Source organism: Cyprinus carpio, chromosome B11 (genome assembly GCF_018340385.1).
Source record: "Cyprinus carpio isolate SPL01 chromosome B11, ASM1834038v1, whole genome shotgun sequence".
Classification (NCBI taxonomy): Eukaryota; Metazoa; Chordata; class Actinopteri; order Cypriniformes; family Cyprinidae; genus Cyprinus; species Cyprinus carpio.
Genome location: NC_056607.1, coordinates 16,563,185 through 16,589,265, shown reverse-complemented (window position 1 = coordinate 16,589,265; position 26,081 = coordinate 16,563,185). Strand labels below are relative to the sequence as shown.

General features: G+C 36.6%; 1 protein-coding gene across 13 annotated transcripts in view; it reads left to right on the top strand.

Annotated features, from left to right (window-relative positions):
* LOC109060845 (liprin-alpha-2-like) overlaps positions 1-26,081 on the top strand; it is a 100,085-nt gene that overhangs the window by 54,793 nt on the left and 19,211 nt on the right. For 10 of the 13 annotated variants that reach the window (XM_042734240.1, XM_042734239.1, XM_042734242.1 and 7 more), the window contains exons 2-9: positions 11,282-11,383; positions 14,368-14,532; positions 15,183-15,257; positions 17,139-17,222; positions 21,044-21,265; positions 22,293-22,439; positions 23,852-23,986; positions 24,593-24,676. In XM_042734240.1, coding sequence (XP_042590174.1) covers positions 11,282-11,383; positions 14,368-14,532; positions 15,183-15,257; positions 17,139-17,222; positions 21,044-21,265; positions 22,293-22,439; positions 23,852-23,986; positions 24,593-24,676 — 1,014 coding nt within the window. The remainder of the gene's footprint in view (positions 1-11,281; positions 11,384-14,367; positions 14,533-15,182; positions 15,258-17,138; positions 17,223-21,043; positions 21,266-22,292; positions 22,440-23,851; positions 23,987-24,592; positions 24,677-26,081) is intronic. The other 3 variants (XM_042734244.1, XM_042734243.1, XM_042734237.1) reach the window with 1 other exon arrangement.

Below are 26,081 nucleotides of genomic sequence, written 5' to 3'. Positions count from 1 at the left end.
GCATAGTTCAAAATATGGGTAAAACGCCTTTGCAAGTGTGATTTCTTTCATATCAGCTCTATATTTTGGTATACTTGGTAAGTATTTTGGTATCAACACTGTACATGGAATATTGATGATTGAGTTGAAAATTATTTTATGAGGAGATAGGAAAGAGAACACAGAGTGACTGGCTGCCTAGAACAGTGGAACAGCAATTTATGCAGATTTTACCATAGAATACTAATCATCATTTAGAATTTAATGTTCTAAAGAGCCTGTTGTATTTGATTTTATAAATTGTCTTTTAGGTAGATGTTTAACTGATGAACTGTGGCATCTGCTGAGTCTCTAAGCTCAGTTGTGTGTGTTAGGGACTAGTTTAGTAATCTCTGTTTCTAACACAGAAAGTTCAGGGAGGCGTCAATCTCTGCCGCATTGGCAAGGCTGATATCAGCGGATGTGTTCAAGCCAACGTTACCATGGTACTGATATCACACCTCAGAGGGAAGTGGAGGTGCTGAAAACACTCATTTGTATTTACATATGCATCCTGTTTTCTGATCAGCTGAGTCTCTGTATTAGATCAACAGTGTTATGGAAAATATCTGATCTTAGCTCTACACTAGGATTCTCTGTGTTATCTAATACTTCATCCAAAAATCGCCATTCAAATGTGAGACTGGAGTCACATTTTATGTTATAAATTAAATGTCAACAAGCATGTTAAGAGATGACGTGACGTGAAATACAGCCAAGTATGGTGACCCATACTCAGAATTCGCACTCTGCATTTAACCCATCCAAAGTGCACACACACAGCAGTGAACACACACACACCATGCACACACACCCGGAGCAGCGGGCAGCCATTTATGTTATGGCACCCGGGGAGCAGCTGGGGGTTAGGTGCCTTGCTCAAGGGCACCTCAGTCATAGAATTGCCAGCCCGAGACTCAAACCCACAACCTTAGGGTTAGGAGTCAAATTCTCTAACCATTAGGCCACGACTTCCCATGTGGTGTTGTAATGGTCCATACACGTTTCAGACATGTAAAGCCATGCATTCGTTTGCACAAGTTACAGATAATTAGAAACCTTTAACCCTTAAAACATCAATACAATACTATTCCATAACTTTTGGTAAATAATTTTTATATATTTATTTAAGGTGTGAATTGTACATTTATTATTATTTATAATATATACTGCTAGTATAAAATTGATGGTTCCAACTACAAATGTTGATTTGAGTTGAAACAGGCTGAAGTAAGACAGTATTAATTTTTTTGGAAGAACCATTGTATGAGGCCTTAGTATATTTATTGTTATTACGAAAATAATAACAATTGTCTAGGGGGCACATTGGGGAATGCCGCCAGCATGACCGGTGTCAGAAGCACGTGTGAAACAACGCCAATCCTATTGGTCCACATGGCCCATGACGTTACAGGCAGGGTGCCCCGCAGTATAAAAGGACACCTGCTGAATACGCCACCTACTTTTGTTGTCTTCAGGAGCCGTATGTTTGAGGTGTGTGTGAGAGGCAGGTGAGTGCTGTGGAAATCATGTCCTCAAGTGTCAGACACCTCCGTCCCCAAGGTCTGACACTTGAAGACATGCACTATCTATGCATAATGTATCTTGATCAGGAGCTTGCTCATTCAGTGCTCTATTCACGTTTGTCCCGCTTCTTGAGAGATAAGTGATAAGCGTTTGCAACTTGTAGTTGGGTCCCGCTACTGCAGAGGCATGGCGAAGACTCTGATCGTGTGATTTGTGGGTTTAAGATGCTCTTTTTGTGTTGTTGGATCATGCGGATAAAGCTCGAGTCGAGCAGCGCCTTAGGGAATGTGTGCTTCCGTGTTTGGATTCTAACATTTGAGGAAATATTCTACTTTCGCGTTTGTCTCGGTGAATAGTATGCGCGTTCAGAGTTAGGCACTCATCGCGATGTTTAGGCTCTGCTTGCATTTGTTCTTATTCCTGAGGAATGCAGAACAAAGCATTTGTGTCTCGCAGCCCGGTTCCACCGTTGCCGCGGCACAGTTTATCTCACCTCGTGGTTATCGGTTTGATCTGTGGGATCCGCACACCCTCCCTAAACGGGTTGTCAGATGCCACGGATATTGTTGTGTTGTTATGATGATGAAGTGTGAGCACAGAAACTTTTCAGCCCTGATCCCGCGAGATCGTGGGTGGAGCTATATACAGCTCGGCCGTACCTCTCTAATATGCATTTTATTGTGTATGGAGAGCCTCCCTTGGTGTGAATATATTTAAATACTCTGTGGAGAGAGGCTTGCGAGCTTTCTCTTCCAGGGTGTTTCAGCACCTAGAGTGGTTATGGGGAATTTCTTTTCCTATGTTAAGCCTCTGAATCCCACTTAGTGGGTTTGGGCTGAGTACACTGCTCCCCCTCTTCAGGGCGGATGGTTATGCTCGAGCTCAAGCTTACTTTGCTCTGGAGTATGATGGTCTGAGGGCAGCTATGTTCTAGCCTGGCTTCTATAGCTAGGTTGGGTTCCACTTGGCACAAGTTCTCAAGTAAGCGCTGAAGTCTTCCTTGTCTAAGAATCTGCTATTCGATGATAACTGTGTTCCAGCTCGAAGACTGCTCCCCTTTTTAGGGTTTTTAAATAGCGGTCTCTGTGAGCCCCTTGCATGGACTGTGCTGTCTCCCCTTCGGTGTTTTAAGTAGATGCCCAACTTCCGTGTTCTGGGCTGTCTTCAGCCTTATCTGAGTGAAATGCTCAGTGACTGCTCCCCTTCTTAGGGTCTTTAAGTAGCAGTCTCCTTGAGCCCTTGCCTAGACAATTCTATCTCCCCTGCTAAGGTTGTAAGTAGATTGCCCACTCTCTGTCGTCTACAAGCCTTCATAAGGCCTTTAGGACATAGCTATCTGGGGATAGCTGTGTTCTAGCTCAGCATGTCAATCTCTTGAGCTCCTCTAGAGGCTTTCTAGTTTAGCCTCTTCAGTGGTCTTGTGTATCCAGGCTAGTATTGCTCACATAGCATAGCTATCTAAGGATAGCTGTGCTCTTTACTTGTGTGGGGTGTTCCCCTTGATCTAATCAGGTTTCCCCATTTCTGCCAGGTTATGTGAGCAGCCCGTGGCGTCAGTGGCCTGGCCCCTTTCTGAGGGAAGGTTTGGTGTATGTCTGTCGCTTCCTTGGTGCTCTCCCACCAGGTGGACAAGTGGATTTCATTCCCCAATGTGCCCCCTAGGGAGCACAGAATGGAGTTTCCTAGAAGGGGACGTCTCGGGTTACGCATGTAGCAATGGTTCCCCGAGAGGGAATGAGATGCTGTGCCTCCTTGCCATGCCGTCGGCCTTCCTGTTTACATCTTCAGACAACTAAGTTGGTGACATATTCAGCAGGTGCTCTTTTATACTTCCGGGCACCCCAACTATGACATCATGGGCCATGTGGACCATTAGGATTGGCATTGTTTCCCTCCTGCTTCAGACACCGGTCATGCTTGCGCCATTCCCCAATGTGTCCCCTAGGGGGTGCAGCGCCTCGTTCCCTCTCGTGGGAACCATGGTTACATGCGTAACCTGAACAGATACTTTATTTTTGGTTAACTATAATAACCCTGCCTGTTATTCATAGTGAAATCACCATAACACATGACCTTTAGTGGCTTATTGATTTATTCTGTCCTTTGGTGACATTTTGTAGTTTTCCTGCAGTTACTTCATATTGTCACCCAGAGGACTCCCTGTTGTCAATGATTAATAACTTTTCTGTGACCCTGACCTGAACAGAAGTCTTTGCGTCAGGTCAGGGTTATCATTAGCCCACGTTTGACTGATCAGGGAGGAAAGTGACATTTCCTGTGCGTATTTTGCATATTTTACTTTAAATACTGCAGTGATGACTGACTGGTGTAATTTTCACATCAGTTTGTCAGTGAAACCATCTGTGCTGCCAGCAGTCGATTGAGCATTAACTGCTCTGCCTTTACTCTCGCCTTTCCTTTTCACATTTCATATTTGCGCTATGTCATGACTGAGCTGGCATGTGTTTACTTTCCATGTGTCAAAGACTGCGGCAGAAACTGGTCATTTTTACGATTTAGTTGGTTTTTGTAAAAGCTGAGAATAAAATCCCCTTAGGAAATGATGGTGAAGTGAGTAATGAATTTGCAGGATGTCTGAAAATTAATTCTTTTAAAGTGTCTTGATCATCTGAAATATATGCTATAGGAGTATGGACCCACTGCTGTGTCGTTCAGAATTCATTGGGACTAAGATGAGCTCATTAAATGGCATTCTGAAAGTCTAGCCCCTCGCCTTTACTTCACCTGTTCCAATGCCCACAGGCATCCTGCCAGCATTTATGCCACTGCTGTCCAAACCTCGCATGCCTTTCTCTGTGCTCTTCCCAACTGATTCCAGCCCTGGAGTGCATGGCCCCAATCTTTTCTGATCCTACAGTAGATGCCGTGTTTTAGAGGAATCAATCCATTAGCAGCTAATTGAGCACCAGGTTCTGCGTATTTTCCAACAATTCCCTCTTTGCACTGGGCCAAGGGGAAGATGAGCCAAAAACAGCAGCTGTGGTATGAAATAAACCAACATCAGGCTTTACTAACCCGTCAACACCAAGCCAACAGATTCAGTCTGCTTTTTGTACTCTAGAATACCCAACAAGATGTTTAAAACGATATATCCAAAATATGTTCAAAGTAATTTTAATGAAATTAGCCATAATTAAGAGTTTTGCAATGATTTTTATGTCATTGATGACTCCTTGTAAGTGTGAAGATGCTTCAGTAGTGCCTTTAATTTAAACTTTAGTTTTTATTTGGGAAATTTTATTGATTTCCATGGGTCAGTTTAATGTTTAAGTGAACTGATTCAGTTGATTCAGATTCAGCAATCAAGCTATATCACCCTATTTAATTACACACTTTTCTAACAAGGTCTACATTAAAAGGATAGACCATGTGGTTTAGACACCTGTGCTATTACAGAACGATTTATCATATTTCAAAGGCTTTCCAGTATGTAAACAAGCTAATTGAAGTAGACGCCCACTGAGCAAAATGAAGATGGAATAGATTGCTAGTATGAGCTGACCGTCTGTGCATTGTGCCAGATAGCTATCTCACTGATAGTCTGAGGTGATTAATTAAAGCTAATAGCAGTTTTCCCTCACATCTCCAGACATATTCGCTTATTCAGTTAGACTGCTGTTAGATGTTGGATTATTTTCTCTATTAAAGAAATCATGATGATTTCCAAGTTATTTGCTAGATATAAAAAAAAGTTCCCATAAAATTTATAGGTCAGTTGACCTGTGGACTAGTTATGTAAACTAAATTTATATCAAAATATTTAATTGGGGAAATTGCATTGTGACTATTTAGTTTGAAACACTTCATATGTTGACATTTAATTTAATTATTTGATGTAGGTTGTGACGTTCTTGATTCCAGTTTAACATTTTTTTATTTAATTATATAAAATTTCCTTACATTTATTACATTTTTTGACAATGTATTTATTTATTCAATGAGTTCATTTACACACATTTCAATTTACATTTTACACTGGTTATGGTTAAGCAAACATTATATTCTTTTATTGTAGAAAGGTCACTAAAGAAGGCTTGACTGATCTGTCTCTGATGAATGTGTTGTGTTGTGTTGTGTTGTGTTGTGTTTTGTTGTGTTGTGGATAATGTACATCCATTTCGCGTCGGGGTCCTGATCACCCTGTCGGGGTTTATTCTGAGATAACAACCGGCTGGATGTACATTATCCCGCTTATTACACAGCTACTTGCCATATAAGTAAATAATTAGACGCGAAATATTGATTTGAGTTGCAATATTTGAACGAAAAGCTTCCATGAAGACAGCAGTTGCGAGCAAGTGGCAAATTCAAACTAGACGGACATTTAAAGAAAACGGTGCTGTCAAACCACTTATTACACAACATTTCACCACAAAAATAATTAAGGCAATAAAAGAATTAAGATGAAAATGTTTTAAAACCTTACCATTTTGTTAGTTCTCTTATAATCCATTACAGCGTACAAAACAACAGCTGCGTTTGTATGAAACACGTGAGTCCGCGATACCAGAATGACATAAGTAAATAACTGTACACCATTTTGAATCAAGTTTTAATATTTTATTAGCTAAACAAATGCAAAGCTTCCACCAAGAAAAAATGCAAGAGTGAAGAGTGCAGCACCGACTTCAGTTATTCGGATGAGCCTGTGTTATTAGCTTTTACCGGTTGTTATCGAGGGATAACATACCTCAGAATGTCGCGACCAATCAGAATCAAGTATTCCACAGAGCCATGTAATATTTTATTTTATTTTATTTTATTTTATTTTATTTTATTTTATTTTATTTTATTTTATTTTATTTTATTTTATTAAGTGTTTTACCCCTGAAGAAATAAATAGCCATTTTAACGTGTTTAAAATAGTTCTAGCATGTGCTCCACTGTCATATGACTTGTTTAAGAAGCATAAATCACTTATTTACTAACCTTGTTAGGTGTCAAATGATGCAACAGTTTCTAAACACATAAGATGCTGTTAATTCTGTATTATACTACGGGGCCATTGAATGCTTGAATCTGATTGGCTGACAAACGTTCTGAGGTGTGCAATTATTTTCTGGGAACCACATGGCGAACGTAGTTCCAGACAGCTCTCTTGACAGTTCCATATCACTTCGCATAGTAAAACTATAATAACAGAAATTACAGGACTAACAAAAACAACAACATGACAGACGATTTTCCGAAAGTAACTACACATGACATTTCTCACTAGCGAGGTAATAACTGTGCTGTTTAGAGATGCTGCTGCAGCCTAATTCACACAAGCTCTCTCTCCCTTTCTTTATTTCTCTGTGTCTCTCTCGCTCTCTTTCTAATAACTTCATTAATAACTGCATTAGAATCCTATCAATGGCTCAAGCCTCCATTAACAGCTTTAAAATGATGTTTTGGAACCAGCAAAAGAGGCACTGGATGAGCTAAGGAAGAAATAATCCTACTTACAATACCGATTTAAGTACAAAAACCAGACGAATCCCTTTAAATATATCATCTGATCGATGTCTTGAGGTGTTGTAACCATAGTATAAGCGGAATAGTTGTTCCTTACGTATACTATGGAATTTATTTGTGGCATATTGAATAGTCTCTGTAATATGTGTTTTGAGTGTTATCTGTTGGTGCTTGTAGTAATACAGACTGCAGTATGAACTAATCCTGTGTTCAGGAACGCTGCTTTATTTGGCAATATTCCTTCCATTCCTATTTTCAACAAATTTTCAGCGACATATTTTTCGACACGCTCTGTCCACTGGTGGAACTGTACTCACCTGTGTTGGGCCCTGTGAAATTCATTTTATTAATCAAAAAGCATGTCTAATTGATTAAACCAAATTCTCTGTTTGGTTGCATGTAATCATTTGAATGCATAAAAACAACTTAATTTATTAAAATGTATTCTTAAAATGGCCTTATGAAATGTTTTTTTTTTTTTCTTCCCTCAGACGTTCTTTGTTGTCTATTTAAATTTTTCTGGTTATCAAATGAAGGCATAATACAATAATCTAATTTATCTTTTAATCATTGAAAATTAAACAAACTTAATTTTGGGGATTTACTATTAAATATAAAACATGGAAGAAATGTTGTGTAATTATTTCTTAAAAATTAAAGTTTTAATCATTTCAGTAGTAGTGCTAATAGTATTAGTAATTATACCAAACCAAAATTTTATTTTGAATAAATGGTTGCAAAAATGGTGATTTAAATGTATTTTATTTTTCTTAAATGCATTGACAATTACACTTAAGACGTTTCAATTGCATTTTCATTAAATACCCCATGATGATGTAGTTTAAGTCAATGTGGATTTGAAAATGCATTCCAAGCCGATCACGCCCCCAACCTGTCAATCATTACATCAAGGCAGGGCTTGGCAACAAGACTCACAATAGGTTAATAATCCCCATTAACCAAACGCTTTTCACCTGCCTCAACATCTCTCACTGTTTACACTCTGATTAGTATTATTACATAAGCAGACAGTGCAATTCTACACTTAAGTTATCTCACTTTGTCTATGGCATGTTCTATGACATCTGCGTCTAGATCGGACTGGTGAAGTGTCATCTGGGGCAGGCAGGAGTAGCAGCGTTTTCTGTATGGTCACGGCAGGACTCCAGACTGCAACCATTTTTTCTGCCTGTGTGACTAAATTTTGTGTGCGGTCACACTGGCGCGACCACCACATTGTTCAATAGGCATTTCATTAAGCACTGTATTACTGTATTTCCCCAATTTCTACATTGAGATTTCCTTTCCATTTTTTAACACTCATTTAAAGTTAATCTTTAAAAGCACTAATAATTTAGTAATAGCATTAAATGTAATCCTTAGGCAAAATAGTGTAGAATTTTACTGTTGTTTATTTATTTGTTATTTAATCCCACATTTACACAGTATGAACATTTATGGATTAATAGAAGAATCAGATATAAGTGTTCATTACCTGATATCCTAAATGTAATGAATTAAGAACCACTTAAAGTACTCAAAATCTAAATTTCCTATCTATCTGTGCCACATTGTAGTTTAAAATGCCATTCTTGCAAAGATTTGTTGCATTAGTTGGGGTGATCTGAAAAGTTTGTTACAACCACATTTTATGCCGAGCCAAAAGTTCTAGATGAGAAAGTAAGTCAAATACTAACTGGGGGGATTTCAGCTTTTCACGCTCACAAGTCACAATACAAATATAATCCTGGGTTTCAAATGCAAAACCTCAGCACAGAAAATCCTCTTGTGTTACTTCTAGAGTTGGGACACAATTTACCTTTGAATTGAGCACTGAAACAGCAATCTCTGATGACGAACACAAAATAAATGTTTTCAATTACTTTTTGTTTATTCTCAAGCATTTATTGAGAAGCCATGCAGATTGAAATAGAATTGCTTTTTTTGATACAACATGTTTTTAGTTTTATTATTTATTTATTTTTTTCCAGCCATGTCCTGCTATATTAGAAAAATGGTTGGGGTTTTTATGATTGAAAGAGGTGGGAAGATTCAACATCTGTTTGTGGATTTGAATTTGCTTCGTGCCTATTCCTCCACTCCTGTGAAAAAAAAATCAAATGAACGCACTGACCCATTTTCCTTTTCCTCTTCCCCCTCCCAGTCCTTTCTGCCCCTATGTTTCAGTCAAGCAGCGTTATTCAAAAAAGCAGAAAAACAGCACAGTAACACAATGTGTGACCTCGAAAGTTTTCATTTAGCATGGGAATCATAACTGACCCAATAGCCTGAATACAGTTTATTAATAAAATCTCAGTGTTAGTGTAGTCATCTCTTGATTAACAAAAATCAAGAGTCATTAATACAGCTTAAAGAAGTGAGGCTTCCATATGGAGGATGTGACATTAATTAAAGACACAGTCCACCCAAAAATGAATTTTGTCATCATCTACTCATCCTCGTGTCATTCAAAACCTGTAAGATTTTTTTCCAGCATTTTTAATGTTTTAAGTGTTTTTGTCCACATAATGAAAGTCAGTGGGGTCCAAAACAACACCATTGGTTGGCCATTCATTGAGAAAAAAAAAAAACAACAGAAACAGCAACACTGAGACATTCTTCAAAATATATTTTTGTGTGTGTGTGCTCTAGTGATGCGGGGGTCATCTCGGGTTGGGGCGGGTAAGGAAATTGGCACTTTATTTGCGGGGCGGGTTCATTAAAAACAAAATAAAAAAAAATCCATGTATGTTGCGTGCAGTTCCCTATAGCCTATATTAAATATTTGGAATATATATTTTTATATTTTATTAGGTTATTTGAGGTAAGGCATCACTAGTGTGCTCCACAGTTGAAAGAAAGACATATGCTTTTGGAACAAATTGAGGCTAAGTAAATGATGTCAGAATTTTCATTTTTGAATGAACTATCCCTTTAAGAATGCATTTATGATCATGTGATCCTTAATCCTTGTGATTTATTTTCAAAGCTGAGGTTATTTTATTTAAGACATTATAAGATTTAAAACACATCCACATGCATCCTCGGATTGTTATTGCTCCACCATCACAAAATAATTCCATATCCCGCTGTTGCCGCAGCATAGACGACAGTTCTTCTGTCCATTTCACCATCTGTGGAAAATCTTCTTTTTTTTTTCTTTTTTTTCAGCCCCTAGTATTTTGTGCACTTGAATTAAAGAGCATATGAATGCATGCATGCTGAAACAGGAGGGGGTGTTAACGTGCTTCAACAGTGCCCTGAAAGTTTCCCAAAAGACTGCGATGAACAGCTGGGTTAACTGGGACTAGTGCCAGAGGCCCGGCCGGGGCAATTCAGAGAACAGAGCAATTGAGCCACGCAAGACTGCAGCCCGGATGCCGGTGGGACTGAGAGGCAGAAAGTCGAAATCATAGTGTGGCTGCCTTCATGCTGCTAGAGAAATGCACATTGTTAATATTAGTGGGATGTAATGCGTAAAGTGGCTCAAGTGCCGTAATAGTTTCATGTCATTTATTTGAAGTCTCAGACTAGTTACAAGGTTTTTATTAAAGGGAAAGTTCACCCAAAACAAAAATTGTCATCATTCAAGTTGTTTCAGACCTGTATGAGTTTTTTTTTCTTTTTTCTGTTGAGCACAAAAGATGTTTTTTTTTTTTTTTTTAAGAATGATGGTTTAAAAAATAAAAATTAAAAATATGGCTTCCGTCAACTTTTTTGGTTTCCAACATTTTTCAAAACATCTTTTTGTTAAGAGCAGAAAGAAACTTGGGTGAGTAAATGATGGCAGATTTTCTGTTCTAGATTCTTGGTGTTTGTGCTGGCTGACTGTATACTGTATGGATCTGAAAATGAACAATATCCATCTGTGTGGTCCTATGTTCAAAATGTGTGTCCTGGTCAACAAAAGACCAGAAATTGTGGGAACAGGATTTTGAAGCTTTAGTACCTCTGGCGCTCTATGGGCAGTGACTATTCATTCTTGTTGTCTTTTGGACCATTTAGGGGAGACTGTAAAGATGAATCAGTAAGTAACTTACAGTATTGTATGAAAGAATGCATAAACGAGGTCTATGAATGAGTTTTTATCATTATGTGAGCAGATCCATATAGACTTGAATAGTTCTGTATAAAAATAACAGACTTGTCAAACCACATTAAGAGTGTTGTGTATTAGTTTGATGTAACCATACCATATTAATGTGCATTAGTTATGTCAAATAAATGAATTCATCTCCTTTCTTCTCTCTTCTCTCAGGAGTTTGCTACCCTGACTAAGGAGCTGAATTTGTGTCGAGAGCAGCTTCTAGAAAAAGAGGAGGAGATATCTGAGCTTAAAGCAGAGAGGAATAATACCAGGGTGAGTATGTGTTTGTGTGTTAAAGTGACAGGACATCCCAATACAATTGGTAAAGTCCAGACAGCTGTGTTTTGTCCCAGTATTTTGGTTTGATTGCTAAAAGTGAAGGTTTAAAATTGAAAATCATACTTTTTCTGTCATGGAAAAAGTAGCTGCAGAGCAATGAGAAAATTCTTAACCTTAAATGTGGGGCTTTTCAATATAATCATTAGCATAAATCAGCTATTGTAAGGATTATGTCCACTACTGTTCGAAAGTTGTAGGACAGTTTTGGGTCTTTTAGCTAAATGAAAATTCTGTCATTGATTTCTCACCCTCATGTCATTCCAAACCCGTAAAATGTACTTTCATCTTTGGAACACAAATTAAGATATTTTGGATGAAATCCGAGAGCTTTCTGATCTTCCCTAGACAGCAATGGAACAACCACGTTCAAGGCCCAGAAAGGTACAGTAGTAAGGACATTGTTAAAATAGTCCATGTGACTCTTGTGAATGTCGAAGACTGACACGAAAGAGAAGAAATTGTTGAATAAAGTCATTGTTTTTGTTTTATTTGCACAAAAAGTGTTCTCGTATATCCATAAAATTAAGTTTGAACCACTGATATCACAGACTATTTCATCGATGTCCTTACTACAGGGCTCCAGACTGCGACCAAATGGTCACATTTTGGGACAATTTTTTTCTGCCAGTGCGAGTAGTATGTATCGCGTACTACAACTCGCATTGCCATTTCTTTTGCATATGAGAAACATCAAACAGCAAACGAAACAAAAGCGTTAACAAAATCCCGGTACTCGTTTGAGCTCCGCATCGCAGACCGCTTTTCAGCTCGGGCCACGACGCTAGCAAACTAGTCCAAGCTCAAAACAGCTTTTCTCGGGAACCAAAGTTGATTTCGCTACACTGTTACTGCACAGCTCTGCGAGATCCAATGAGAAGCATTTGAATTTGCCACAGATTGAGTAAAGATTGCTGTGAGATCTACTGAGAAGCATTCAAATTCTGCACAGAATTCTCTGTTATAAACAGATCAAATGGCGCTGATGTAGAAAACCAGAGGTAGTAACGCTAAATATAACCATGGTGTTGTGGCAGAAATGGTCAAATATTATTACGTTATTCATTTCAAGTTTGTACAGAGAAATTCAAGCATTTCACACAACTGTTTCCAGCACTTTAAAGCTCCTAAATTTGAATGTTATTTTCAATGGGATGACCAAACTATACTGTGGTGAACAAACGCTTATGTATAATTAAAAAAATACATCAAATCACCATTATAACCTGTAGATGGGAGCAGAGGAGCACTTATAGGCTCATTAGTCATTCATTTATACTTTTTCACTGATATTTTGAAATGATCACTTAAGTTGGTCAGTTTCATGTAAGACTATAGAAGAATAATGGTCCATTTATTAAGAGTACTATATATATCTTTTGCACATAAAAATTAGATTTTGCATGTTACTGTTGCTAATAAAACACATTCTGTAAGCTTCCCGACTTAGTGCTTTACTATCAAATGTGTATAAACATGACAAAAACAAGAAATCAACATATAATATTATTAGTAACTGCACTTATTAATGCAAAAGAATAGTCATTTTCTCTTATCATATATTTGTCATATCCCTCTGAAATTAGAAGATTATGGCACATTGTAATTTCTATGAGTTAAGTATATTTATTATCAAAACATTTGTCGGTAATACAAATAAAATGAGGAAAATATGTGAACGACTGCATTACAGGCTGATTTAAGGTGTTCCCCTTAATTTTCTGCTTGTGCTCCTAAAAATTTTCAGTCAGGGGCTACAGTGCTCCTAGTAAAAATAGTTAGTCTGGAGCCCTACCTTACTACCTTTCTGGGCCTTGAACATGATAGTTGCATTGCTGTCTATGGAGAGTCAGAATGCTCTCGGATTTGTGTTCTGAAGATGAACGAAGGTCTTAAGGGTGTGAAACGACATGAGGGTGAGTTATTATTGACAGAATTGTCTTTTTTTTTTTTTTTGAACTATCCCTTAAAATTAATCAAAATGACAAAAAGACATTTAAAATGTTGCAAAAGATTTCAATTTCAAATGAATGTTGTTCTTTTGAATTTTCTATTCATTGAAGAATCCTGAAAATATGTATGGTAATTATAACATATGTTTCTTAAGCACAAAATCAGCATATCAGAATTGTTTCTGAAGGATCATTTGAAGCCAAAGAGTAATGGCTGCTGAAAATTCAGCTTTGCCATCACAGGAATAAATTACATTTGAAAATAAATAGAAACTAAATAGAAAACAGTTGTTTTAAATTGTAATTATATTCCATAAAATTACTGTTTTTACAGTATTTTTAATCAAATAAATGCAGCCTGAATGAGTATAAGACTTTCAAATACATTTTAACATTTTTACCAAACCCAGACTTTTGAGTGGTGATATGTGTTCTAGGAAAAGACTACTCATTTTTAATAGTCAGCACTCAGCAACTAGTTCTCCCCCGAAAATTAGTCTGTGGGTAAATGTTTATGTAAATGCCTCACTATATATTGTGCTGCATCAGCGGTCTTTCTGTTTCTGGCAAGGCCGATGCTGCGAGTCGTGTGAATGGAGAGGATGTTCACACAGGGTGAGAAATGGAAGTGTGCATATCTCCATTGCTAGATTCATGCTGCTGCATTGTCATGAACATTGCAAAAGATGTTGATTCATTGTAGATTCTCTCAGCCCCTAGGCCACACTTGACTCACTTCAGGGGATTTGCAAGAATTTTGGCTTGTACGGTATGTGAGCAGCCCAGCTGAACTCAGACCATCTATTGTCGCAGTGCCAGTTTGTTTAGCTTACAACATGCTTTTCCAATGTAAAGCAACAAAGGTTGACTATATATTCACTCTTGAGCTATTCTGAAAATGCACTGGGCCATTACATGTTACTATGCAGATATGTTAACATGTGCTTGTTTGTTTCTGCTGTTCTTTAGCTTCTTTTGGAACACTTGGAGTGTCTGGTGTCACGTCACGAGCGTTCGCTGAGGATGACTGTGGTGAAGAGGCAGGCTCCTCCGCCATCAGGGGTTTCCAGTGAGGTGGAGGTGCTCAAGGCTCTGAAATCGCTCTTCGAGCATCATAAAGCTCTGGATGAAAAAGTGAGAGTTTTTTCTTTATTATTATTCATTTTGTCTTGTAATTAGGGCTGCATGATATTGGAAAAAAACTGACATTGGTATATTTCGTTTTCCTGTGATATATATTGCGATATGAAAAAAATACAGGAATTTTCACCGGATGACTAAAATAGTTGAATCATTACTTGAGTGATTTTTACTCATTTTTTATGTGTGAAATAATTTTATGGCTGAATGGTTTGGAAAGTACTTAAAAAATTTTGTTCATACTTTGATTTCACATTCCCACTGTTTTTGACCAATTCAATATGACTATAAAATAATAATGAACAAAATAGAAATATATTTAATAATATGGTAATAAAAAATCTAATTTTTATTCACTTTAATACTAAGTACCAATATTTACATCTGTAAATGTAAATTTAAAAATATTACATTTAATTAAATCACAGCCATCGCAATTTGACAATCGCAGTAAGCTATACTGCGATATCGATTTTATTTTGATATATCTCGCCATCCTACTTGTAACATTTTAAAGAAACAAATAATGCTTTTTATTAATGCAAAGTCAGTCTGACTGTGTAACATTAGCAGTTAATCACATGACTGGAATTGGACTGGAAGTTTTGTCAAAAAAAAGTATTTTTTTGTTTTCATTTGCACAGGTGCGTGAAAGGTTACGGGTGGCTCTAGAAAGGGTTACTACATTAGAAGGACAGCTGTCAGCCGCCACTCAGGAGGTATGGTCGTTGTGTGTGTGTGTGTTTAGGTATGCATGCACACTGGTATGGATTTGCTGATCTCATTAACATCTGTCCAATGAGCACCTGCCCCCCGCTGTCAACCCATGCAGGAAATGCACGCTGCCTGTTTCCATCACTTACAAGCTGCCGAGAGTTCAAGCAAAGCCAATGCACTTGACATGCTTTAGATTTACACGCTTTCAGAACTGCACTGGAACAAAAACCAAAAGATTTTAAATTACAATTTAGAGTGACCCTGTCAAACAGGCAAATTTAAAATATTATGCTATATTTTTAACACAAACAGTTTACAAAATAGAATCAAAGTTTACAAGATGGCGTTTAAGTTAAAATTTATAAAGGGATAATTCACCCAGAAATTAAAATTCATTATTTAATCTCCTTTATGTTGTTCCAAATCCAAAAGACTTTCATTCATCTTCGGAACACAAAGAAATATATTTTAAATGTCTCTCATAATTTTTCCATCCATTGAAAATCTATGCAGCTGCAGTGACTGCAAATAGCAACTCAAACATATTCTCATTGTAAATAAAGAAGAAACTACTGTTAAAACTAGATGATGGGCATTTTGTAAAAATAAATAAACAAAAAGGTAATTTGATTATTGAAATATAATGTAAGATACAAATAATGAGTATGAATGGCAGGTAAAATATATAAATTTTTTACTTCTTTTCACAATTGTGACATTAATTCAATTAGCAACTCAAAATTAACAAGTTACATATATATATATATATATATATATATATATATATATATATATATATATATATATATATATATATATATATATATAAATTTGTTTACATATTTCAAAAATTATTTAAAAATTATTTATAAATGAATAATAAAAAAACTGAGGCTACATAGAGGCAAATCATGAATTATAATACACACACACACACAAAAACATACTAATTCTAAGTTATTCTGTAGAATGAATATGACTCCAGTGCTACACCATTTAGGATGATCCAGTTCACTAGAATGAATAAAATGTTAAAATCTGACCATTTAGGTAAGCATGATTTATCCCTCAGCTCAGATACTAAATCAGAGATGTTGCATTTGGTTGCATTACTCGAACCAAATTGGTCTTTGTGGTGGATTGTGTGTCATAAAACTCTTAAAACACAGTCTTTCTTTCATCCCTTCCTCCCAAACCTGATTGTATTGTCCTCTTACTGGAGATAAAGAGACTGTAACGCTGCGGATTCTTCACTCTATTTTGTAGCTGTCTTGAATGTTGCACTCATACAGTAGAGGGTTTTGAGGGAATCTTATGAAGCAGTGTCTCGTCAGCCTCCTCTAATGCTCTAATACAAACGAGCTGTAATAAAGAGAGCCTTGTGAATATGTAAATCACATCCCTTCAAATATCAAATACTGGCATGCAAATGAATGTGTACATATTTTAATTGTCTTTCTCCAATTTTCACATTCAGTGGGTCTGATATGCGAGGATTCAAATGCAAATGGCCCACCAGTATTTCATTAATACCTTAATAACATGCAGCTTTTAAGCACAATGATAAGTTAATTCCTCAAAATGGGTAGTTCGTATAATCTTATCTCCCACAAGACTCCTAGCCTGCCTTAAGAAGACAGGAACAGCACTCACATGCTATTAGAAGGAACAATTTTAAATCCCACTATCACCCAAAATGTACATCTTCATAATGTGCAATTGGAAAAAAATGAAGTGCATCATTGCCTCTGCTGTGTTTTGTGAACAGTAATCATGTGCTATGCCTCGTTTAATGTAGCATGAATGTGGTGTGGTACTGTAGATTAGTTTAACACATTTAACAACCTTTATAGAGTGACTTTGGAGTGTTTTTGTTTATCTAGGTGGTCATGTTGAGACAGAGAAAGGATGGACAGGCGGATGGGGATGCTGTGGACAGAATGGACAGCTCTAAACCTACATGGAAGGTACATGTGCTGTAGTTCTTTTAAGTGGGATTTGCATAAATTTTAATATTTTAATTTTGGATAGTGCTTAAAATAGCCTTGTGTGCTAAAGCATTCTAAAGTACATTTCTACAAACATTTACTAATAATGTTTTACATTTTAAGGGTAACATCACAAAGACATATTTTCGTGGAACTTAAGGATCAGAGAGACTGAAAATAGCCATATAGAGTAAAACTACATTATGACTTACATTAGGGAGGAAAAAAGTAAAAACTAATAAATGATAAGACCTTTTAAAGCTAAAAAATTATCGGGACATTCTGTACATTATTCTGTAAAATATAATGTTCAGTTCTGACACAATGCAAATGTCTTGCCAAAGTAAACTACTGTTCAAAACTTTAGTGTCATTAAGATTTATTTATTTATTGGAGAGAAATAATACTTTTATTCAGCAAGGATGCATTAAATTGATCAAACGTGACATGGAATAATATCTGTAATGTTTCTATTTCAAATAAAACTATTTTTCGAATAAAATCCTGACAAATGTATCACGGCTGCCACAAAATATTAAGCAGCACAACTGTTTTCAACTAATAATAATAAGAAATGTTTCTTGAGCAGGAAATCAGCATATTAGAATGATTTCTGAAGGATCATGTGATGGTAGTAATGGCTGCTGAACATTAAGCTTTGCCATCTCTGGAATAAATGTAATTTTTTTGTAAACATACTTAAATAGAAAAGCTATTTTAAATTGTAATAGCATTCCACAGTATTAGTGTTTTTACTGTATTTGCTCAAATAAATGCAGCCTTGGTGAGCATAAGAGACTTTTAAACGTTAGTGTATGGTTTTATCATTATTTACACCTTGCAGCAGTGTATATCTGAGGCACTGGTCCAAAAGGGATCCCTCCTGCTCTAATACCTCTCTCACAGATGGTATTTTCTTCGTTACTGAGAAATAAACTGCATTGATTATGCGCCAAGTGCTTTTGCCCTTCAACCTTCAGCACAGGCTGCTAAATTGTCTCCTGTCTCTGGGTGTGACTCACTTCTAGCAGTCAGCAAGCCAACAGGAGTCTGGTCAATAGGAGAATTGTGAATTGCTCTTAATCTTTGATCCTGTGGTTCATTGTTTAAATATCACCTTATCTTTTATTTATGTATGTGAAATGCAATTTATTGATTTTCTGTACTAAGAGATTTTTTTTTTTAATGCAGCAATATCGATTTGCTCATTAGTACACAAAATTAGTTTGGGGGCAGATATTAGATTGCGCTTTCATTATGAAAGAAAATTTACCCTATTTTCAGTTTCTGTCTTTTCTTAATGCTTGTTATAGAGCTTATTGTGAGTAAAAAAAAAATTGACCTTGTAATTTTGTGATCAGATATGATGCCATTTCAACTTCATCCTGACTGTAAGACAGACTTATTGAACATGCTTTTCTTTTTTTCATGTTAACGTATTTCCTATTGAAACAGGAGGTTGTGACAGGATTTAAAGGATTTTTACATTTGTAAATTTACTTAGATATAGAATATTTTTGTTAGCTTTTAGGAGTGCTGTAGCATATAGATGAGCTTATACTTAACAGAATCCAAATAATAAAACTCCAAATTTGATTTCATGGGGTCTTTAAGGAGCTGATTGTTGATTGTCAGACAGTCAGTGTTGTGTGTGTGTCAGCATTTTTCTGAAAGGTTACTGAATCTGAAACGGTAGCTAAAACTGCTCCTAATGAGGAAGAACATTGCCCTGCTGACTGTTTGATACTTCACCGTGTCTTATTCACTGTCTTTTCAGCAGTCTGTGCATGTGTGTGTGGGTGTACATGTGCATGTGTGTGTGTGCCCTTTAAGTTCTCAACTTGTGCCATTTATTAATAAAGCTGTTCCAGATGTCATTCAATTTCTGGCTTTTCAGAGTTTATTTTAGATCATCACTGTCAGATATTAAATATAAGTAATCAGAAGGAAATCCGGACTGATAAATATTTTTCAATATTTTTTTTTTCTCACAATGTAAGGGAAGAATAACTCTTACTATTATAATTTCTATAATTGTATTTTAATAGAACAAGAGCAAAACATGTTTTGGTGGGTTTCTCATGGGTGTTGTTTTAGCACCTGAAAAGGTTGCATTTCGTAATATTACACCTTCAGAGGAAGATAATGAAAATGCCTGCGGGCTTTTCCCAAACATGCCTTTTTTGTGAAATGTGCAATTTTAACAGAAATGTCTTATGATTATGTAAATTTACAGGTGACTTCAAACTGCATGTGTGATTAGTAACAATGCATCATATAGAGCTGGATAGAGAGGATGAAAGCAGACAGAAGTAGATTGCCAGAGACGGCTGACGTGGTCCAGACTGTGTGTCTCTTTGGAGAGCTGGCTCAAGCCTTCCTGGAGGGCAGAAATATGGATGATAGTCCCTGTGCTTCATAGCTCATCAAATACTTGAAACAAAGTTTAGCCTGTCAAAGGCCGACATGGGTTTTTCTGCGGACTCCCAGTAGAGTGACTGAGAGGGTTCTGCAAAATTTCTGATCAAGTCAAAGATCATAGCATATGAGGGCATTTTTAAGAATAGGCATTTTGCACCATGTGGACTTTTCATATGGGAGTAAAACTCCCATGAAACAAATTTTTTTTGGTAATTTTCACCACATTTCAAATTATGTATTGCATTCAATAGCATTCCCTGGTAAAAGGTGATTGAATCGATAAATAAAAGGCATCCTAGGTCTTGCTAAGTATAATTTCCTATCTGGCCATTCATATGTCCCTAATACACACATACATACATACATACATACATACATTTATTTATGTGAGAACATGATTTTGAAAATTAATTTTTTGATGAAGAGATATTATCTTTTTTTCCCCTTTTTTTCATTTTATCTTTATTATAAGCTAAATTTTTGATAATGCTGGGTAAAAGGGTAAAACATCTAAGTTTTAATAAAATTTGGTTTGTAGTTCAAGATAGCACCTGCTAATGAAATAGAAGAATTATTATATAATATTAATGAAAAGGGGGATTTAAGTGGCACTGTATTAAATTAGTATACTTTGAGCAAATTGCAAATGTAAATATAAGGGTTAAATGTTATAAAATGTGAGAGACAAGAAATTATAAATGAGTTGTCTTTGGCGGACTGCCTGCTGTGCTTCTGAATCTCTGAGCTCTCTCTGAAGAATTATTTAATTAACAGCATGTAATTCAGTTTAATGCCGAGAAGCACATCAGTGCCAATCAGCATTACTAACATCCACAAACAAATATGGCCAGAAACATTTCAGAAAGGCCTCTGTAAAAGTCCTTTTGTCAGCTTTACAGTAGGAATATAGAGTCAAGCACCCCCATGTGCCCTCATTAAATGTGCCTCTATGGAATTCTCCTGTCAGCCCCTAACTGGATGTTTCAGTTTTGAGAAAGCAGACAGTTTTTGGGGAAAATATACATCTAACCCAGGTTGTATTTTTGTTTCCGGCCTGCAAAATCACAAGTGTGGAGGTTTTAATTTGTTCGGCTGTATAAAGTAGGTGGATGAAATGCACGGTCACGATATGATGCATGCGAGAGAACCTCTGAACTCCTGAGGCCATAATTGCAGTCAAGCTGTTTAACTTGCTGACTGTGTTCTTCAGATTCTGACTCAGCATATTTTACCCCTATGAAAATTATTTAGAAGTTTATTTTGGCATTCTGAAGCTCATTTGGGAACCTAAGTGGAAATCAGGGGACCGATAAAAAAAGTTTTAAAGTTCCTGACTAGGTCTCCATTGCATCACTAACATATCTTTGTGTTTGTGACAGAGGCTACCCAATGGCTCCATCGATGCCCATGACGACACCAGCAGGTGTCTGGAGCTGCAGGAACTCCTGGATAAGGCCAATAAGGAGCTGGGCCAAAACAGAGAGCGGATCAGCAGCCTGAGCAATCGCATGTCTGAGCTTGAGACAGAACTGGCTACTGCACGCAAAGACCTACTGAAGAGCGAGGAGCTGAGCACCAAGCACCAGAGGGACATACGCGAGGTTAGAATGATTGGGGAGAGAGGAAAGGGACAGAATGGGGACAGAGTGATGAGGGCTTTCTCAGGCAAGATAAAACTTCAGGTAGTGAGGACAGTTTCTCAACAGCTTTATTTTTGCTGAGAAACAGAAGGGTGCAAATAATGCAGTTATGACTCATTCCTTGGCAAGGTCTAAAGATTTAGGGTATTTAAAGGAGCTGTTCTCCCCAAAATAGTTTATTTTGCAAACTACTATTAGTTATTGTGCTTTGTGTATATTATGTTTATGTGACCCTGGACTACAAAACCAGTTATAAGGGTCAATTTTTTCATACTGATTTTTTTTTATTGAGAATAAATAATCTTTCCATTGATATATGATTTTTTAGGATAGGACAATATTTGGTCGAGATACAACTATTTGAAAATCTTGAATCGAGGGTGCCAAAAAATCTAAATATTGAGAAAATCACCTTTAAAGTTGTCCAAATTAAGTTCTTAGCAATGCATATTACTAATCAAAAATGAAGCTTGGATAGATTTACGATAGGAAATTTACAAAATATCTTCATGAAACATGATCTTTACTTAATATGCTAATGATTTTTGGCATAAAAGAAAAATCGATCATTTTGACCCATACAATGTGTCCAGGGTCACGTATGTGTGTGTGTGTGTATGAGGACTTTACCTCCTCATTTCAGGATGCCACTGCACATCACTGAAGTCTATCATTCCAGTTATGACTTTCTGATTAAAAAAATATATATATATATTAAACATTCACAGGTGAAGCATTCACAATAGGATCAATAAGATGTATTAAGAAAATAGACTCTAAGGGTGCTTTCACACCCGGGTTCGTTTGACATCAGAGTTGGACAATGTAAATGTTGTTTTCTGAACCCACAATGAATCATTACAGTCACAACAATATAGAATATCTAAACAATATCTTCATTGTTTAGATTACCTTTCCATAAATTGTTGCAGGGTTTTCAAAATTCCCAAGGGTTTTTGTTTTCTCTTACTATGTGCCTGTTCGACAGGCGATGGCACAGAAGGAGGACATGGAGGAGCGAATCACAACATTAGAAAAGCGTTACCTGGCCGCCCAGAGAGAAACCACCTCAATCCATGACCTGAACGACAAGCTAGAGAACGAGCTGGCCACCAAGGACTCACTTTACCGACAGGTACGCCAACCTTGAATCAGGCCTGTGCTAATTTAAAGTTCATTTCAAGTGTGAGCGCTGTAGGTCTGTGTTGGTTGATGTCCCATAATGCAGTTAAGATGTTCTGAGAGTCATGTTCCATCTGTGCCTGTGCGTATGAAGGGCGCGTGTTAGTCAGAGGGGGTTTAATTAGCCCTAAAGCAGCAGACTCATGCTGGAATCCTTCAGAATACTGAGAAGAGGCATGCTGGGAGGAAGCAGGTACTGCCCAACTGTTTTAATTTTCAGATCCATCAGCTGGAGAAAGAAAGAGGATTCCCAACTGCATTGATGTTGGTGCCAGTTTGGACAGAGTGTTTGTAATGAATGCAGTGGGTATAAATATCTCAAAAGAGATGGATAAATCAAGACATCTGCTCTTGTATAGACAGCATGTGTTTTGTGCTTTTGCGCTCAAGGCAGGGACATCGTCACGGGGGACAACCAGAACCGTTGCTTTGGGTCCTAGCCCACTTATTGGGCCCAGGAAGAATTGGGCAGACCTAAAAAAAAAAAAAAAAATGTTGTCCAAGGCCATGTGTATATTCACAGCAGCCCTTTTTTAAGCATATGAGAATGAAAATCTGCATTACAACACATTGATTTTTACAGTGATAGATGTACACTACCCTTAAAAAGTTTGGGGTCAGTATAATTGTTTTTTTTTTTTTTTTTTTTTTGGGCATTGAAAACAATCATAATGTTACAAACAATTTCTACTTCATTTAAATGCTGTTCTTTTGAACTTTCTGTTCAAACCTGAAAAAAAATATTCTAACAGTTTCCAGAAAAAAATTAAGCAGTACAACTGTTTTCAACATTGATAATAGTAAGAAATATTTCTTGTGCAACAAATCAGCATATTAAAATGATTTCTGAAGGATCATGTGACGCTGCAGACTGGATTAATAGATGCAGAAAATTAAGCTTTGCCATCACAGAAATAATTTACATTTTAAAATATATTAACACATAAAGCAGTTGTTTTCATTTGTAAAAATATTTCACAATATTACGATCAAATAAATGCAACCTTGGTGAGACTTGCTCCAAAAATATAAATATCTTAACGACCCCAAACTTTCGATCAGTAGCGTATAATCCAAATTTTGACTTTAAAACTTTATCATGTGTATGTACTTTGTGTGTTTGTACACTGGTGGTTTGTTTTTATGTGCACTTATTTATTTCGTGTTGTATGTGTGCCTCCTTTTTTTAAATGTCTGGTATGTTTTCGTTCACGTGTGTGTTTTGAGTACCTTTTAACCTTGTGTGGGTCTTACCTTTGTATCTCAATGTCTGTGTGTTCTTCTAAAATGGGGGTGTCTACATGAATGTACACCCTCTGTTTGTCTTATTTTTGTGCGGTTTGCATGCACATGTCTTTTTATCAGAGCGAGGAGAAGGTGCGACACCTCCAGGAATTGCTGGAGTTGGCGGAACAACGACTACAGCAAACTATGAGGAAGGCGGAGACTCTGCCCGAGGTGGAGGCTGAACTGGCCCAGAGAGTGGCCGCCCTCACCAAGGCGAGTATTCAGTCACTTCTCCAGACAACAGCAGCAGGAAAAAACGAGAGAGTCAGTTCATAAGATTACTTTCTGTCAAGAAAATGCCCTCTGAGATGGTGATGAAACAAGTGATAAGGAAAAGAAGGGCGGAAACTGACATGAAAAGATAACACAGCAGGATTAGATATGAGATAAACAACATAAGCTTTTTAGCCCACTGAGACATGATTTAGAGAAACATCTAAAAGTTCTATGATGTGTCAAGACCCAATTTTAGGTTGCAGGTATGTGCAAAATATTGACATGCTAAGCAAATGCCAATATTGTTTAACCAAAGTATGTATGTATAATAAATACACCCCATATTACATTAAATATCATACTATTTTAGTTTTTAACTTAAATTCAGTTTGATTCCAAAAACATGCACTGAAATGAAATCTCATAGCCTTATTTTCATTTTAAATATGGTTTTTGAAAACAGATTTGACAAGCATGTTTCTGTGACCGATAAAATACAAGCAATTAAATCTAAATCTCTTTCTTGTTAAATGTGAAGTGTCTAATCTGTGAAGATTTTAGTCCTGCTGTTGCTCTTTATACTAATGTCAGTGTTTCCTGTAGGCGGAGGAGAGACATGGCAACATCGAGGAGCGTTTGCGCCAACTGGAGGCCCAGCTGGAAGAGAAGAACCAAGAGCTGGGCAGGGTGAGGACTGGGGTGGGGTCATGACACCAAAAGAAAAAGGAATGCTGGGTTTGTCACTGAATGTTGGATAGAGGAAAAATGAGTTAAGAGGGAGTGTGAGAGTGGCTTCGGTTCATTATTGTGTGTGTGTGTGTGTGTGTGTGTGTGTGTGTGTGTGTGAATTTGATTTAAGTGCACATAAGAATGAACACTATAACCAGTGTTTTTTTGTTTGTTTTGTTTTGTTTGGTTTTGTGAGTGTGTACGAATGTTCATATGCTTGGCCACAATGTCAACACAAAACTTGAAATAACTCACATCATATGGTTTCTGTTAGGGAAAAGTATTAAAGTAAATAAACTAAATGAAAATGTAAAACAGTAAATGATTTGGCTCAGTATAATGTTTGTTTATCCAGATTGTCCCTAGCAGTTTGTATTACACACACTTATAGGTCATACTTCACAATAGTTACATTTGTTAACATTAGTTAACTACGTTAAATGAATTTACTTTTATTAATATTAACATCAACATTTACTAATATGTTATTAAAATAAAATAGATTGTATATTATTTAATGGACCTTTATTAACTAGCATTAAGAAAGACTGAAATATATATTTATATTTTGTGTTACCATAATTGATTCTAAATATATATTTTATAAAATTATAATTTAATTTAATAATATAATACTTATATATGAAATATATTTTAATATAATATATTATAATATAATAATTATTATATATGAAATATATTTTAATATATAATAATGTACACTTTTTTTCACTTTTGACAATAGAATAGAAGTCAATGGACATGTATAACCATAATTTAATGCCAGTGTTCTTTTATTTTAAAACAGTAAAAAATTTGTTTAGGCTTCAAGGTTAGTCTGTAGTTATTTCAATTAGATTTAAATAAAAACAATATAAGTATACGGTCCGAATTTGATGATAAATGTGTGTTTCTGTGTGTGTGTGTGTTAAGGAAGACGTGTTACCTGTTGCACAATAGGTCTCGACCAGGCCTGCAGGCGGTGTGTTCGACCTCACTGTGGGGACTCTGCAGCCTGACCGCTCTGATTAGCCTGTGCTGCTTTGTATCTTCTTCTGTTTTTTGCACACACAACAGAGGCAAACAAAGATGGATAGGCTAGCACTCCTGTACAAACACACTCACACACACACACACACACATGCTGCTGCTCTGAGAATATGGGACATTTTTTAGCTCATCTTGCAGCTGAATTTCCCCACCCCCAGTGAGAGCAGAGCTGTAATTGGCTGCTATATTTAGATTTTGAATAATTCATGCATGGTTAATTTCTTCTGTGTGTGAGCTGATGGTTGTAATGACTTAAAGCAGTCAAAGAGAGTCCTTATCCTCCTTCAGCCTTAATTAAACCTTGATACTTACA